Genomic DNA, 18,084 nt, shown 5'->3' on the forward strand with positions numbered 1-18,084 from the left:
TAACAATTAACAGACTCCCAGCTGACCTGAAAATACCTCAACAAATCCTGAGGTAAATAAGCCTTAAAGTATAAAACAGACAGCGCAGATTGACCGATTACACTGTGCCTCATGCGCAGTGACATCATAACATCAGCATAATCAGAGCAATGATATTTAGCCACGCTCCTTGTCATGAATGGGAAAGCTCCGCTCTGGAATGAGCGCTTGATTTTTTTAACAGGCATGAGCAAGCCCAGTAAAGTAAGCAAGTGACTGTGCGCGGTGATAACGCAACAATGTGTCCCATATTCAGAGTGAGTCAGTAAAGGAAATGCCAAACAGCATGTTGCTTAATGCTTTCCTTTTGTCTCCAAATGCCAATCTGATGGTCAAAACCTCACCACCTCATGACTAGATGTAAAATAAGGAAGTGAAAACACGTATAATCCATTATATTAGGCTACATGTATAAAAGAATGACATAGCCACCGTATCTGAAAAGTGAAGCCTCCCATTTAAAAATCAGCCACTTCTTTCAGGAAATACTGTATCAAAACATTTATTTTACAAGTCATTATGTCCTCATTAACTAAATTCCCTAATCTGATGTTAGCTGGTGGTAGTCATGTTCTCATATAGTCAAAAATAAGATGGCATCTACAAACGAATGACTCAAGTGGCTGCTTCAACCCCGTGTGGAATTTTCGGAGTTATCGTCTCACTCTTAATCTTCTTGGTTGACTACGGGACATGAAACTAAACAAAACAACAAAAGTGTAATTTAATCTACAAAGTCTCTGAAACACTAAAATAAATGTTCTGCCGAAGAAAGAGCTTGTCACAGCATGTTGGAGCAGCCCAAAAGCCTATCTCAACAACAATTGGCATGCAAGTTTGTACAGACATTCATATCCCCTAGAAGATGATTTCTACTGACATCAATGTTAATTCAACCCGACTCAAATAATTCTGATCAGAGAATCCAATTTAATTATTTTCGTGGTCGCTAAATAACATCGGAAAATTCTGGCTATACTCATCTTTTCAAACTATTTTTGGAACAACTTGTTGTTTTGAAACTGCCATGTTTCTTAAACTTCTCTAACTCGGGTCACTTAAAAAGTCATTTTGATCAGAATAATCTGTTCTCACTGAGGTGGTTACTCAGCTAAATAATGCTAATTTTGAAATGTTACCATGCTAACACGCTAAACTGCAGTTTAACTATCTTAAAATGTTGCTGTTCACACTATTAGCCACAGTGTGAACACAGCATTTTAAGAATTCCATGTTGTTGGATACTAGGGCACTTATATGTCACAATTCAAGCAACAAAAGCTACAACTCGGTCAACGTGGCTAGCAACATTATCATCCAGTTGCCATTTAAGTTGTCAACGGCGTTATCCATTTCGTTTTTAACTGGTAAAATAACATATATGATTGGTTGAGGGTCGTTAGAGCGAGTGACAATAAAAAAGTTGAAGCTAGCTAAACTTTGATAGTAGCTTAGGCCCTAACGCTATCACGTAGCGACAAGTGCTGGGCGTCAGTTATAGCGGATTGTTGGCCTTCTTTGAAATTTAACTACAGCTTGTTACAGAGCTAGTGTCAAAGTAGCAAGCGACACAACATATCAAAACTGAGCTAGAATTTTGTAATTTTGTTTCAGCAGTCGTAGGTTAACTTTCAAATTACTGACGTCACCAACGAATTCGTCAGCGAGCGCTTTACGTCAGCGTGCTACAGAATGCCGTCAATGGGTGACCGTGATAACATGCGCTCAAATTACTTTTGATACAAACGGCTACAGCAACTGGTGTTGAAGTTGAAACTTTAATCAGCCTATTCTGTGAGTTAATCTTTGAACAATCGAATCACCTATGATCATTTCCTGTGAAGTTTGATTCATCAGGTTAAGAAGAAAAACTGGAAACGCTTTAATCTGATATAATCCCTCAATGAAAAAAAAATAAATAAAATAAAATTCCCCTGTAAAACCCAGCAGTCTGTCCAGGGTAACTCGTTTCCAGTTTCAGGAAGTTGATTGCTCGTGCTGCTGCTGTTACCCTGTGATGTCACTGGCTCGTATAATAAGGTGCCACTGCTTGATACAGAAGCGGCCAGAGAGGTACAAGGCAGCATTGTGGTCTGAGCTCCGAAGAGATGAAGAGTTATTCAGCGTTTAAGAAGAGAACCCAGTCCGTGATTATTACCGAGCGACAGGATCTCTGCGCATTTATTTGAGACAGCCGGCGACGACTGCTGGAAAAGTACAACACATCTGCGAGAAGAAGAAACGAAGAAAGACGCCTCAGATCAGCCTCCGGTATGTAGGCTACTTGTACCCCTTAAAGCTCACAACATATCTTAACAAACTGCTCTTGAAACTCGTTAAGCTGACAGTTTATCTCAGCGTGTGATTTTTAACACCATGTGCTCTGCCCGTGTAGATGCTGCCTTCAAAACCGCGTTTAATTGATTTTTGTTGAATTTCTATGTCAGTGCCGTAGCGGTTAAGAAAAAAAAACAAAAAAACAATGCTGGCAGCTTGAAAGCAATACACATTCACGGCACGTATCAGTGCTGTTGCAGATTTTGCAGTATTCACCGTCGCGTCGGGTCCGTTTTGCATTGTTTTTCTGAGTAAACTCCCAGTAGCCCTAAATGCACCACTGTCGCTGATCATTTCTTCCTGTTAATGTGGCGAGACAAGCTTCCTTGTAGGCGATTTCTCCACCAAAACGATCACTTTCACTCAAACTGCACCAAATCATGTAGGCTATGCGTGTTTATCCATAATAATATCTATCTATAATCGTGTTGGTCTTGTTTCGTGCAGGTCCCTGTCCCACGGGAGCCATGGTGGCAGCAGTCCTTAAGATGTATTTCATAGGAACGGCGCTGACGGTCCTCGCCGTCCTTTACGGAATCGTGGACTCCTTCGGCGGCCTCATGTACGTCCAGGACCATCCCTACATACTGGAGCTGAATCACCAGACTCATGAGGGGCCCCTCTCTCCCAGCAACACCCTCAGGGGACCCCGTGTGACTAGAACCATTGGCTCATGAGGGAATTTTAATGCCTGACTACTTGGATGCACTTTGGGGGGGAAGGGAAAGGAAGAGAAAGAACACACAGACTCTTAAATGATGGACTCGATATGGATGCTAAATCCAACACGTTACTGTTTTTGTTTTAACTTGTACCGTCTGCTGTCGGAAAACTGTTGCAGCTAATCTCTTAGAGCAACTGACGAGCTGTAAGAGCACTACTGAATAATGAATTGCACTAAAACAAGTATGTTTTGTTTATTAAATGATTTTCTTTTTTTAAAAAAGTGTTGTAATGTAGTTTATGGCTGGAATAAAAGCGAAAATGTTCTATATATCCAATTTCAAGGTGGTCGAGAGATATTTAAAATGTTCTGATATCCAACAAAGGTTCAAAAAAGGCAACTGGTGCAGCTAATTTCCATTAACCAGTTTCTGGTTGTTAGCATAACAAGCAAGTTTTCAGGAGGAGTTCCTATTTAAACCTCAAACTTCCCACCAGTCCCCTAGAACTGATGAGTGGTGAAACATCTTCTCAAAAAAAACTCTACAAGTCCAGTTGCCTTTTTTTGAACGTTTGTTGGATATACCATGACCTGGATGACTGATAACCTTCACAGACAAAATGTTCTGATGTTCAGATTCGTTTTAGCTTTTTGGGCGCTTCTTCTAATCTTCAATTTTTAGCGGGGTATTGGATCATTTCTCATTACACGTTACAGAAATGAAACCACTGGAGAGGTTTAGAAGGAAAATCACTTTTTAGTCATTTCATAATTTCCGATTTTATGATATGTGACCCTGTTTGCACACTGCCCAGACCAGACAGTTGTAAAACCAGTGGTTTATACTTTAACCACGTGTAAAATCAACATCACCATAAAGGCAAAAAAAAAAAAACTTTACATCAGATCTAACGGATAGTGAAGTGGAAAGAACGTGGTAGAATAAAAAGTGCAAGTGCACATAAGATATGCAGATATGACTAAAAGCTTACATTCCACCACTGGAAAAGTCCCTGTTATCTGTCTGTGTAGGTATCAGATGTACTAAAAATATAAGACAGTTGGAAAAGTATGCTGGCAGCGACTGAGGAAGTGAGAGTCCGACAGGCCCCGACAAAGTCCGAGCCATTCGAGGGACGAAAACAAACAAACAAACAAAAAAAAACTTCAGCAATTCAAACAGACCCTTCATTCTTGAGAAGTGTGATTACGCAAGCGCAGCCCCCGCAGATCCATTCTCACGCTCATTCGAGTGAACAGAACGGTTATGCGCCAAAAGAAAAGAAAAAAAGCCACGGGGAAGCATGTTTCTGGATGTCTACTGCAGTCTTTCTCCGTCTGCTCTTGTGGTTTTATGGCTCAGTGCCACAGCGTGCGTCAGACGCCTATTTTTCTCGTGAACTTGCGGATATATGTAAAAAAAAAAAAAAAATAAATATGAGAAAACGTATTTTTATCAGCTAGAGTCGTTACGCGCACCACATGTGCAGACAAATGTTGCAAATGCACTCATTATCTACTAAAAAAAACCATCAAAGCATGCAGGATGTTGCAACTTGGAGGGTGATTGTTTATTAATTGGATAAAGGGTGCGTTTTGAGTCACAGTTTTAAACAGACTGGAACATGCAGCTTTCTTTATTTACTGCTGCACGGTGGGACGCTTTCACCTCATAAGTCTTGAGTAGTTCTCTAAAGTTGGGGGGGGGGGGAGAAAACAACCCTCAACGCTTCTAACACTTTCACTTCCACCTCCACCCTCTATTTCTCTGTCTTCCTTTCTCTCCCCTCTGCAACAAGGGGACCACTTCCATTAAAGCGTTTTTGGCTGTCGTGGGTCACAGTAAAGGCTATAAGCTGTGAGATGTGCACGTACACACACCCACACACCAACTCAGACTAATAATCAGCGGTGAGTCACCAAAAGGGCATTGAGCTTAGTGTTCTGACACTTCATGAGCCGCTCAAGTTCTCACTAATTATCAGTTTCCCACTTGACTCACTTGTTTGCTTCACACTTCGAGATCTTTCTAAAAAACAAGTGGAAATCCCAAATTTGACGAAGCCAGTTTTGTATTTTTCCAGTGGAACCAAATTGCAAATAATCTTGTAATAACAGCACGTCTTTTGTCTTTAATCGGAAACAACGTCTTACCTCAGCTACACAATTTATTAAGACAATTACAACATCCTCGAACGAACGGGCACGTATCCCTGGCATTTTGTTATGGCACACAGGTTGGAACATCAGTCTGAGTGAAAAGACGTAAACCTGACATGCTGTTCAATCAATCTGTTTTCCTTGGTAGAAGGATAAAAGGGATGAAAAAAAAAAAAAACTTGGCACAGATGTATTACTTCATCACCCCTCGGCAAAACAGCTGCCTTTATCTGGGTGCCACCCTGCAGTAACGTGTGGCATCAGACGCACACGCACCTCGCTTGTTCAGGTTTTGACTTGACTGTTACGGCAGCTACATTCTGGAAATTATAGCCGACGTTTCTCGTGCGTAAAAGCGCAAAAAAAAAAAAGAAAAAATAAGTTTCGAGTCGCTTTGGCACACACAGAATTATGGGTTAACTCACGTCGACCTCTTGTGTTGAGTTGTCCCAACTACCTCTCTCTCTCTCTCTCTGCGCTCACGCCTCCTCCTCCTGCTTTAACAGCTCTTGAGAACTTCTCCATCCCAGTTCTTTTTGTCCCCGCAACGCATCCGCTATTCAGTTCTTAACTAGACGCACTGAACGTTTCATTTCCCCAAACTCTGTGTTTGCTCCAGTGGCCGGGAGATGCGTTTCCACGTACTGCTCTTGAAATGTAAATCCTCCCCTGCCGCTAGGTCACCTGGATGCGGGCAGAAGCACCTGCTGACGGTGGACGCGCAGCTTCACACAGCACTTTTTATGTTAATGACCCGTTCAAGCACTTCCCACCCCCACTCGACTTTAGAGCGCGGCTGAGGCAGCATCTCCGGTCAGCAGCGCTCATATTTTCACTTTGCACTCTCGCTGTCGTCGATATGATCTGGAGACTCGCGGCCCTCGGTGGGGTGTTGGTTCTCCTCCTGGGAGGTGAAAGCAGAATTTATGGTGGGGAGACGGTGGCTTTACGCAGGACCAAGCAAGGGGACAGCCAGGGACAAGTGCTCGCACGCACCAGGAGGGACGCCAGCAGCTCCCAGGGCATCTCCACTCCTTCTCACGGTCCTCCCTTCACCTCCTGCCGGCTCCCACTCACCCCAGCCGAACACAAGGTTCTGGATGACAACACACACGAGGTGAGGTGCATTTAAGTTGAGCTGCTCTGAAGCTGGAGAGGGGTCAATGTCCATCAAATGAGTCATATAAACTTTGGAAGAAACTCTCAATAAACCCCTGAAGATATTTTTCTTCTAGTGTTTGCTTTGCTTCAGGACATTGAACCTTTCTCAAACATGTGAGGCACAAAAAAAATAATAATAATAATTGAAAATTTGTGCACAGTGATGATTTATTTACTACCAGCAACTATTTTATAATTTTTACTCCACATTAGCAAGCAGTGCAATGTGGCAATCGCAGAAGACAACCTTGTGTGAGTACAAGTTTTGCTTTTTCAGACGTACCCTTCTATTCTCTTTTCCTCTTAGACAGGGTTTAACGGCGACGACAGCCCCTATGTAATCCTCACATGGGTGGGCGACGGCACAGGGGTGAGTATCTTAAAGTGCTGCAGCAAGAAAACATAACTTTGGATGTGCAGCTTCGATACTTTTTTGCAAAATATTACTTGTTACGCCATCGAAGCTCAGAAATAATAATAACCACATCCCTACGCTTCCTTTAGGTCATCCTTGTGCTGTCGACTATCAGCGCTTCTATTGATACTTTCCTAGAAGGAGGCTCCTCACGACTTTACCGAAGGTGAGCTGGAGTCCGATCATCTCATCCTTCCTCACGTGTGCTGTTAGCAATTATATCTCCTCTCTCTCATCAGCACGGATTACGGCAAGTCCTTCCACGACATCTCCCAGCTCATCAACCACACCTTCATCAGGAAGGAGTTTGGAGTCAGCGTCGGACCGGGGAGCTCTGTAAGCTGACCCGTCGTTTTGAGCAAAGTTTCAGTTGGTGAATTATGTGTGTTATGCGTCGGGGCCGGGAAGTGTGTGGTGTTGCCTCACAAAAAAAAGTGTGAAGACATCTTGTCCTTGTCGCCACTTTTGAGCGTTGTGGCTGACATGTTCAAAAATGCAGCCACAGAAATGCACACGGACGGTTATCTTGAGAAGGGCGAAACTTGAGCTTACCTAACCTTTCATTTACATTTTTTTTTACATTTCTTCTTTGCTTTGCATGTATGCAAGATCAATTAATACTTTACAGTTTAACATTCTGTCATCGTTCCGTCCAACCTTTTACTTCTACGCTGACAGGTGATACTGACTGCAGACACTCCAGTGGTCAACAACCCAGGTGGGGTTATCTTCACCTCCACGGACGCCGGTGCCACCTTCAAGAACATCCGGCTCCCCTTCCACCTGGCCGAGCCCATCACTTACCACTTCCTCAACCCTGACTACCTTGTGGCCCTCAGCATTGATGTAAGTCTTCTAATAACCACCTCCTTGCACACGTTTCTGGCTGATTTTCAACATCTCAAAACCGGTCTTCCGTGCTTTCTTTAATTTTCTTTGCACGTGTAGCGAATGCCTCCCACATAAACACACACACACCTAGAACACACCTTAAACCAAGGGTAAACATTCCTCTTTTTTTTTTTCTACCCCGACTTGCAGGGCAGTCTTTGGCTCTCTCTGGACTTTGGTGCCGACTGGACGAAAGTTCACGATGGAGTGCATTCTTTCTCGTGGTGAGAATAAACAAGAAACACAATTAGTCACAACGCATCGGTGCGGAAGACGCAGAAAACAATTGTTAAACAATTCATTGCAAAATTGTTGTACCATTTTGGGCCTTTTGTGCAACGTTTGTGACTTCCTCTTTCCATTAGGGGGGCTCGCAACAATTTGTTCTTCAGCTGCAGTCGAGTAGACACAGGTAAAAATGACAAAACACATACTTGACGATGCCAAACGGTCTAAATGAGTGACGGCCTGAAAGTCTATTTAAATATTATTTTAATATGCAGTTAGGATACAAGTTGAAGTTTGCATGCCTGCCCGAAGTCATAAACTATACGCAGTGTTTTTGCGTTTTGTCACAATCAGAGTATGACAAGTTGTGTTAGAGCCTTTACTGCCAGATTTTGAAGGCTTGATGGGTTTAAGGGAAAGTTTGCGCCAAATTTGAAGAAATTCCATGGAGGCGTTCCCGAGATATTCTTGAGAAGAGGACACTGAGTGGAAGCGAATGTTTGTGCCAAATTCAAAGACATTTCCTCGAAACGTTCCTGAGATATCGCCTTTATGAGTTGACAAAGGGTCAAAAATGTGTCATCCTCGGCTCCAATTCTGTCAAGGATTTCCTGAGATATCATGCTCACAAGAATGGGCAAGACGAATACACTGCAAGTGGAGGAGTTGTAACCTTACTGTCAGAAACCTTCTCATAGGCTAAATACCTCATGGTTTTTAGACTCAGTTGGGTCCTGGTTTTCTAAGAGGCACACATTCCTAATGTTATCCAGTTTATTTGTTTTTCGTCATTAAGATTTCAACACCAGCAAATCTGGGATAAAACACCATTATCTGTTTGCTCATCAACCTCAAGAACAAGCGCAAGTCAGAACACGTATTTAAGAAGGTTCATATTTTCCTTTTACATATTACTGCAGCTGACGCAGAAGAGAGGGGAGATTTAGTGCTCAAGAGAACCAAGGATCTGGGGAAGACCTTCACAACAATCCATGAAGACATCTACAGTTTTGGCTACATAGGCGCCTTTCTCTTCTTCTCCGTGATGGAAGATCCGGTAAGACTTGAGGACAAAACGCCTCCTTTGGACTGTCGTACCAATATCTCATCAATTGCCATTTTTACGCCATAGTTCTTTCTTCCAAATGTGTATTATATCTTTGCACTGTTCTGCTCCCAGAGATCTCCTCGCGTCATGTACTTCTCGTCGGACCAAGGAGATACCTTCAGTCGAGCACTGCTCCCTTCTGCATCCACCGAGCAGGTGAGAGAAAGTTTTGACTGCAAAAACAAATCTCTAAGCTGAAATCAAGCTGTGATAAAAGTAACCCCACATACTGGGCTTGGTATTAAACAGATGGTGTTTGATACGGAGCAAAGTCTCTTTTTTAAAAAAACAAAGAATCCCATTAGTCAGTTTAGCAGGGCCAGACACACACACAGCATCAGCAGCAGATGGCAAAAGGTAACAGACGGGAACAGCTCGGACTGCAGATATACAAAAAGTCAGCCACGTTGGCCAAAACCGTTAGACCTGCAACTCAAGCAAGTTTCTCGTGATTTGATGAGATATGCCATGACCTGAATGAGTGAGAATCCTCACAGACGAATTGGTTAAACCAAGTCAGAGTCACTAAATAGGGCACCCCCGCCCCCATAGCTATGACACTCCTCAAAAAACATGAAGAACTGCTCAAGGTGTTGACCTGGCGTCCAAATTTACTAGATCCCAAACTGATCAAGTATCTGTGGGATGATCCACAGAGGCCCCTCCCCTCAACTCATAGGACCCAAAGTCCCCCCACTAACAACATTCTGTTGCCAGACACCACAGGACACCCTCAGAAGGCCCATGCCCATTCTCTGATGAGTTTTGGAGGCACAAGGGAAACCTACACAATGATGATTGATGGGTATATCCAAGGTATAAAAATATTGTTTCATGCAAATTGCCTTTGACAGCAGTAAAAAACGTGTATGCAAAGTGTACCAGTCCCCGTTGGAAAGTGTTTTCAATATCTTAAACTCAGAAGGCAAGCCTGATTTTGTGCTACAGGCTCCAAACAAAATAACAGAGGGGCCGAATTCAGCACATTTCCCAGTCTGCTACTTTAAGGTTGTGCTCTCAGGATGTAAGTGTAGAGTTTCGCACATGAAGAAAACCATTTAAATCACTGACTCTAGCTAGTATTGAAGAACTGCTACCACAAAAAATCAAGCGTGCTGCCTCATTAGAGACGGTTCATCTTGGGGTGAGAAAGTCTTAAGCTCTTCATTTAGAGAAAAATGCTTTTTGTGGTTTTTAAGCAAGAACAAACGTGGCAACATTTCCTTTTTCGACACAACCCGAACACACACCTGCTGTGACGAAACCCCCGCCCACACGTCTTGTTGACAGCACAAACACACACGCTCTCTCACGACGATTAGACAAGGTGTATGGCAAGAGATTAAATTAGTCATCAAAACGGCTTTTTTTTTTTTTTTTTTTTTGCAATTTCACATCCCTTATTATATATGTGTGTGTGTGTGTGTGTGATTGCAGTTTTACTCCATCCTGGACGGGGATGAGGACATGCTCTTCATGCATGTGGACAACCCTGGAGGTATCAAGCAAACTCGTAAACACACACACAAAAGCACGGTTAATCTGTCTGACACATATTTGCAAATGTACCCACACCACACGCCAGAATTTATAGCTCTCTCAGCCTCTTTTTGTTGTAATGGAAAAGCTCAACGGTGAAGGCCGGACTGGTTTCACAAGTTCTTGGTGTTGCTGACAAATCATTCCATTATATCAAGTGTGTGTTTGTTCATGCAATTCTAGCTGCCCTCTCTTTGTTCCTTTCTTTCAACACTTCTCTCTTTCTCCCTCCACCTTATTCTCCCTTCCTCATTCTATTAACTGTTTACTCTCATATAATTCTTCTTATTTTACATATTTGTTTCCTCTGACAACCTTTCCAGTTTGTCACTGCACGGATAGGGTGAAGGGACTATTGTAGTGCAGAGATAAATAGGGGCGATATGGGGTAAAGGGGCTTTATCTTTTGTTGGCTGGAGGGAGAGAGATTTAGGTTACGCCGCAAAAGCTGACAAACATATCTTGGGATCAGGGTGTAACACACACACACACACACACACACACACACACACACACACACACACACTCAAAAACTCAACCGCGTCCATCGCCCGCTCTCAGCTGGGCTCGTCCTTCATGCCTTTAGCTGACACGTGTGTGAGCTTCAAACGGATAAAATATGATTGATGCTGGAAGGTTTGTGTCAGCGCGGCATCACCTGTTCCCAGGTGCTGATGCACTTTGAAAGTGATGCACGTTGCAAAAAAACAAAACAAAACAAAAAAAACACTGGATATTTCCCACAATGTAACCGTCGTTTCATTGAAGGGATATTTTGGTTTGTGCAGTTGTAGTTGGTGTATTACTGACAGTAAATAATGGTTAAACCACCCAGACTTTAGAGGAAAATCCGCATAGAAACAAAGAAATTAACCATTAGCAAAATGTATTTTAGTAATCAATATTAGTTTAACTGAATATTATATTTAGAACGCTATTACAGCTTTACTTTGCTGCCAGGCAGCTTTTTTAAATGGGGAACTGAAGCCATTATATCCATTATTTGTGTTTTCCTCATGTTCACCAGACTCCATTGAGAAAATCAATAATTTTGCCCAGCAGAATATGGGAGTAGGTCCACTGCTACCTTCGACTGGTAAGGGTTGGGGTTATTGTGTGACTTTCGTGTGTGTTAACGTGTGAGATCGGATCCAAGTGAACCCGTTGAAACAGCAGAGTCGCGCGGTGTAAGGCCAGGAACCCGTGAGTTCTGCAAGGTAAAATTGAGTTTTTTGTTAATGGAGTCTGGTGGCTTTGGTGCGATCAATACAGCGGCTACAGTTCCCTGTTAGAAAAGGTTGCAAGGTAAAGCAGGGATCATATTCTAAGTATATTGCAGACTTAAACTGATCTGAGTCCTGATCCAGCCCATTGAGTCCGAAGTTAGCTGTTATAAAAAAAGTAGGTCAATCTACAGACCCTGGATGATGTCTTCTGACCTGGATGATGTCGTTTCTGAACGCCGTGCCCACCCGCGACTGTCGGCTTGCTTACCTGTAATTTGTAATTTGGCGCTCAGAGACGACATCAATCTACAGACCCCGGATGATGATAACGGCTAACTCCGGACTCAATGGGGAATAGCACCAGCGTACGATAACAAAATATTGGTGAAATGAACGTGTTTCGCGGCAGTTAATGCGTTATTTAGAGGCTGCGTTTCGGTGCCCCAGTCACTCCCACTATATGGATAAACGCAGATCTAAATGTCTCCCGAAGGACTACAAATTACACAAAAGTTATATGGGTGAGTAAACGATCGTATTTTATGCCAGAAATATGGTCCAGGTTTTAAAAAACCCCTTTAAACTCCCTGAGTTTTCACTCAGAGTTTCTGTTAAACCCTATTTTGATGCATTGAGATGCTAAACATCTCCTTTGTTTTTCTCTCTTTTATCCCAGACACCTTCTTCGGAACCATGTACACCTCTGACGACCGTGGCATCCTGTTCTCCAAATCTCTGGAGCGCCACCTGTTTGATGGGCAAAGGAAGAGCGACTTTACTAACATCACTTCCCTGAGAGGAGTTTACCTCACGAATAAGCTAGACGTTGGTAAGTCTCTCCACGTGTGTGTGTTTGGATATCTCCCGAGGCCTGAAAACACAACAGTGTGCTCAGTGTTGTTTGGTTTGACGTGATACTGAATAAAGAGCATGTTGTGTCGTTGCAGATGGGCGAATTAGATCTGTGATTTCCTTTAACAGAGGAGGGACCTGGAGGCAACTGAACAAACCTGAGAACGTGGACTGTGGAGACCAAGTCAAGAGCGTATGTTACGTACAGGAACAGCCCACATGTGCATAAATTAACACTTAATCCTTTATTAAAACCTTTCTCATTTGTGTTTTTTTTTTTTATTAGTGCAATCTTCATATTCATGGTGAACACAGTCGCAATAAAGGAATCGTACCTATGCTGGCTCTGTCTGAGCCCACTGCTACTGGTCTGGTTATCGCCCATGGTAATTAAACATTTACCCATAGTCCTTTTCTGTAAATCCGAACTAATAATGCCAGCATTCATATTTATATACAGTGACAGCTCCTGGCAAATCAGGCATAACATTATGACCACCTTCCTAAAATTGTGTAGGTCTCCCTTGTGCCTCTAAAACTGTTGTGACTCATCAGAGAATGGACATGGGCCTTCTGAGGGTGTCCTGTGGTGTCCTTAGTGGGGGCCTTTGGGTCCTATGGGTTGAGGAGAGGGTCCTCTGTGGATCATCCCACAGATACTTGATGGGATGGTCTAGCTGGGTGCTACATGTCTAAGGAACATCCACAGGAATACCAGGTCCAAAAGTTTCCGGGCAGAACATTGACTTGTCACAAGATGGTCATAATCTTATGCCTGATTGGTGTATGTTTTGTCTCTCCAGTTTGGGTGTAAAGGCCACTACTTCTCTATGAGAACGATCTAGGAACCTGTACTGGACTATATTCAGAGTCGTGTCTTTCTCCCTTTTAGCGGTGCATCGTCTGTATGGTCTTAAATATGTTGTAATGGCATTTAAGAGGTGTATTGTCTCTTCACCAGGCACTGTGGGGGACTCTCTGTCATTATCGCAGCACCCAGATGTGTTTGTTTCCTCTGACGGCGGTTATAACTGGAGGGGGACACTGAGGGGCCCTCACTACTACAGCATATTAGACTCTGGGGGTCTCATTGTGGCTGTGGAGAATCAGCATGGAGGACAAGTCAAAACAATCAAGTACTGAAAATAATTTTTTATTTATTTTTTTGCACAATTAAACGGCACCAATGTGTTCTCATATTAACAAAAAACGTTCTCTGCTTCTGTCTCTCCCGTCCCAGATTCTCCACAGATGAGGGCCAGTGCTGGAAGTCGTACAACTTCACCGAGCAGCCCTTTTATTTCGCCGGCCTGCTGTCCGAGCCAGGCACCATGAACGTCAGCGTGTGGGGCTTCCGGCCCGAGGAAGACGGCCAGCCCATGTGGGTGGCGGTCACCATCGATTTCCAGAGCCTAATCACGAGGCAGTGTAAGTCCAGACACTAATAATAACACAGACCAACACACGTGGGACTCGACACACCTTCATAACTTATGTTGCCACCTGGTGGTAGATGCACAAAGGTTACTCCGGTGAAAGTTTACATTTGTCATGTGACTTTCCCTAACCTTTGAGAGAGTAGGACAAGTTCCTCCTTATTTTCTGAGGCTTTCTTTGCAAACAAGGACAAAGGCTTCTGTGTTTACCCCTCTGTTTGTATTGTGGTCCTAGATTTCTCTCCTTCTTCTCTGGGATCTTTTGACTATTATGAAGAGATCATGCAGTATAGTTTGAAGTCAGATTTTCTTTAATACTCCAGTATTATCCACCATGTGTTTGCATTGTCGTATCTTAGTAGTAATCTGTTTGAAACAGCCTCCATGAACATCAGGGTTTCTGGTGAACTCCATTTTTAGGATCTCTTTAATACTTGCAGTCTTAAAAGGTAATTGCTCATCACTGAATTCCTCAGGTAACGATAAGGACTACGAGGAGTGGCTGGCTCACTCCACACAGGGAGGCAACTCGAAGAGAAATGGCTGCGTCCTTGGCGTCAAGGAGACTTACAGGAGGTTAAAGAAGCAGTCCGTGTGCAGAAACGGCCGAGGCTTTGTGGTGAGCAAGAAGCAAAGGCCCTGCTTGTGCACCAGAGAAGATTACTTATGGTACGTGTAGGCTGTATTGGACCTACCCAGATATTACACTATACTCTCTTAAGCTGCTTAATACGGTGATTGGACGGGGAACCTGTTTTGCTTCCTTGCATGGAGAATACATTCTCATAAAACCGCCCTCTCTCCTTGACAACAGTGACTACGGCTACTATCGTCACGTGAACACCTCGGAGTGTTTGAGGCAACCAAGCGCTGCAAATAAAACCCTGGAGATCTGTCTGAGTGGAGAGGAGGATGAGCTCCTTACAGCAGGGTAATATTCTTTTATAAAGAAGAGGCACTCCTTGTTTGCATGCTTACCCACGTACCGGGCAGGGCCAGTTGTAGCATGTACCTCTTTACTTCAACACGTAATCCAGGTTCTTTCTAGAGCATCAAAAGTATCAAAAGAATCAAAAGAATTGCTGCAGAAGTTTGATGCAGGTAGAGTTTATTCTCAAAGGATACAACCTCCAGTCTGATTCTGGGCGCCATCAGACTGATTTCATGGTGTCGTGCATCAGGTTTTATAGTGTTTGGTGCTTCATTAAAGGGAAACTACTGTTTTTTTACAACCTGGACCTTATTTCTGGCATAAAATACGATCGTTTACTCACCCATATAACTTTTGTGTAATTTGTAGTCAGTTGGAAAATTATTAGATCTGCGTATATCCATATAGTGGGAGTGACTGGGGCACCGAAACACAGCCTCTAAATAACGCATTATCTGCCACGAAAATCGTTCAGGTCACCAATATTTTGTTATCGTACGCTGGAATGGCCTACAGACTGGCCCGGATGATGTCTTCTGACCTAGATGATGTCATCTCTGAGCGGCGCGGGCACCCGCGACGGTCGCTTGTTTACCTGGAATTTGCTACTGCTACCTGTTACCATCATCCGGGGTCTGTAGGTCAATCTACAGGGCACCGAAAACCCTGTAGATTTAAATATTGGTGAAATGAACGAGTTTCGCCCCAGATAATGTGTTATTTAGAGGCTGCGTTTCGGTGCCCCAGTCACTCCCACTATATGGATATAAGCAGATCTAAATATCTCCCGAACGACTGCAAATTACACAAAAGTTATATGGGTGAGTAAACGATCGTATTTTATGCCAGAAATAAGGTCCAGGTTGTAAAAAACAGCAGTTCCCCTTTAACATATCAGATGGTTGGCTCTGTGGGCTGCTCTTTTACATGGCAATTAGATGTCAGTTAATTGTCAGGCACCTATGTCCATTTCCATATTATGTGATTATATGTTCAATCCTTACTGATGTGGTACCTAATATTAGAAACACAAGGTAACAAAGAGATTATTTTCTCTCAAACAATTCTTCACATGTTTGCTCAGGTACCGCAAGCTCCCGAGTGATCGGTGTGAGGGAGGATTCCACCCTCAGCTAGCGGTGCAGACAGTCATCAGACCCTGTGGCGTTAAACCAAGCCCAGAACCACCGAGCAAGTCCACGTCTTCGGTCACACACTTCGACACACCGGTTAGTTTGTACTTCCTTTTTTTGTGTCAGTTCTTTCACGTTTTTTGGATTCCACAAGCTGTTTGCATGTATTTTTTTTTCCAGAGAGAAAAGCTGGTGCTGATCCTGGTGTGCGCGGGGGCTGCTGTCATCGTCCTGGTAGCCATTGTCTCCGCAGTCCTCACCGTCAGGAGAGTGGTGTACAGGAACAGGTGAGTCGGGGACGCGTCTCTTGCGCATGTCGCCCCAAAGTGAAGAGCTGACAGCTTCCCGTTTTGTCTCTGCAGGACACCCGCGTACCGTTTCTCCAACCTCCGGATCCAGGATGACGAAAACTGCATCCCAGCCGATCTTGAAAGCGCCACTAGCAGCAATGGCACGGCCTGCCAACCGGACTCAGATGATGTAAGAGTCATTTAACACAGTTTCAGGCTACTTTAACGGCCATATAAAATTTTGTTTTACATGTCCATATAGTTTCATTTCCTTATGTACTCTAATGTGAGTCCTTATTTTGCCAGGATCTCATTGAATGACACATCTTTATGGATATAATGGATACGAGACCAACCGCGCTAAAAAAAAAAAAAAAAAAGACTGCTGACTACATTTTTGTTTTGGACTAACTGGAGCCAAGTTATGCGTTTTTTGCTTTTTTTTTTTTAATATGAAAATGTTAAATGTTTTAATTTATTGAGCTCACTGTTTTATTGCCTTACTTTCTCTTTGATTTGTACAGTATTTCCTTTTTATTTTATCGATTTTATTTTCACTTTGTTGCGTGCCACCTTTTTACGTCTGTTCAATGTGAAAACAAACCCTGAACGATCCTGAAAATGTGCATTTACAGCAAAACTCAATTCTGACTGTTGACTGTGCTGCCATTTAAAATATTTTTGTTTCAAACCACTTTCCATTTGCAACCTGGCCATCAGGAAGAACTGGTGTTCCTGTGACCTCTCCCAGAAAGAACAGGAAGTCAGTGTGAAGATTGTTTTGACAGATGTATCACTCATAGCTATTTAATGAACAGTAAAATATGGTTGAAGTCAGGACGTTTACCTGCACCTTAGCCAAATGTATTTAAACTAAGAGTAAGTGCTTGGTCAGTTAGGATCACCACTTTATTTTAAGAAAGTATAATGTCAGTATAATATTTCAGCTTTTAATTTCTTCCCAGTGGATTAGAAGGTTGTATGCACTTAGTTTTAGTAGCCTCGTCTTCAAATTATTGAGTCGAGTTTGCAATGTATGCATTGGAGACGCTGCTTCAATATATCCACATAATCTTCCTTCATCATGATTAAGTGCACCAGCACCCACACAACATGAAGCTGCCACTTCTGTGCTTCACAGCTGAGATGTTCTTTTCAGCTTGCAAGCCTCCAACGTTTTCCTCAAGACATTACAGTGGCCAATTGCGGTTATATTTTTGACTTATCAGACCAAAGAACATTTCTCCATAATGGCATGCGTATAGTAGATGTCTTTGCCGAAAGTATAGCTTGTTAGCATGAAATCTGCACAGTAGTAATTTGAAGGACTTCAACCCAAGTAGCTTAAACTGAAGCAAGACGACTCGTTTAACGGAACTTGCACATAAAATACACACTTATCATGTAGATAATACAATATATAACTTAAACAAAACTTAATATATTTGTTTGAATGATACTTCTTCCATATTCAGATTTATACGGATGCAAATCACAATAAGGGATAGAGTATTTTATGCACAAATCTATTTAAATCTCTTTAAATTGTTATCATGGTAAGTAACAAAGGCTAAAAGGAGACTAACTATACCCATGCTCAGGAAGTTGTTGCTTGCTAACTAAACGTGTAAATAATATTTTCTTTCTTTCTTTTTTTAAATGTGTTTTTACGGC

At 42.8% G+C, this 18,084-nt stretch overlaps 1 protein-coding gene and 1 long non-coding RNA gene across 2 annotated transcripts; both read left to right on the forward strand.

Moving 5' to 3' along the window:
* Window positions 1–1,579: 1,579 nt before the first annotated feature.
* On the forward strand, window positions 1,580–3,377 carry LOC311508847. Its single transcript, XR_014699771.1, has 2 exons — window positions 1,580–2,310; window positions 2,824–3,377. It is a non-coding gene; the product is annotated as an uncharacterized lncRNA (long non-coding RNA).
* Window positions 3,378–5,988: 2,611 nt separating this feature from the next.
* On the forward strand, window positions 5,989–18,037 carry LOC311508573 (sortilin). Its single transcript, XM_084573394.1, has 21 exons — window positions 5,989–6,317; window positions 6,669–6,731; window positions 6,866–6,942; window positions 7,016–7,112; window positions 7,455–7,622; window positions 7,818–7,891; window positions 8,033–8,079; window positions 8,816–8,952; window positions 9,076–9,159; window positions 10,441–10,501; window positions 12,445–12,597; window positions 12,716–12,813; window positions 12,907–13,006; window positions 13,582–13,756; window positions 13,861–14,048; window positions 14,533–14,725; window positions 14,871–14,987; window positions 16,072–16,216; window positions 16,301–16,407; window positions 16,483–16,600; window positions 16,717–18,037. The coding sequence occupies exons 1-21, from the start codon at window positions 6,060–6,062 to the stop codon at window positions 16,729–16,731; spliced, it is 2,475 nt and encodes an 824-aa protein (XP_084429520.1). The 5' UTR covers window positions 5,989–6,059; the 3' UTR covers window positions 16,732–18,037.
* The last annotated feature ends 47 nt before the right edge of the window (window positions 18,038–18,084 follow it).

This window comes from Chelon labrosus (genome assembly GCF_963514085.1).
Source record: "Chelon labrosus genome assembly, chromosome: 23".
NCBI lineage: Eukaryota > Metazoa > Chordata > Actinopteri > Mugiliformes > Mugilidae > Chelon > Chelon labrosus.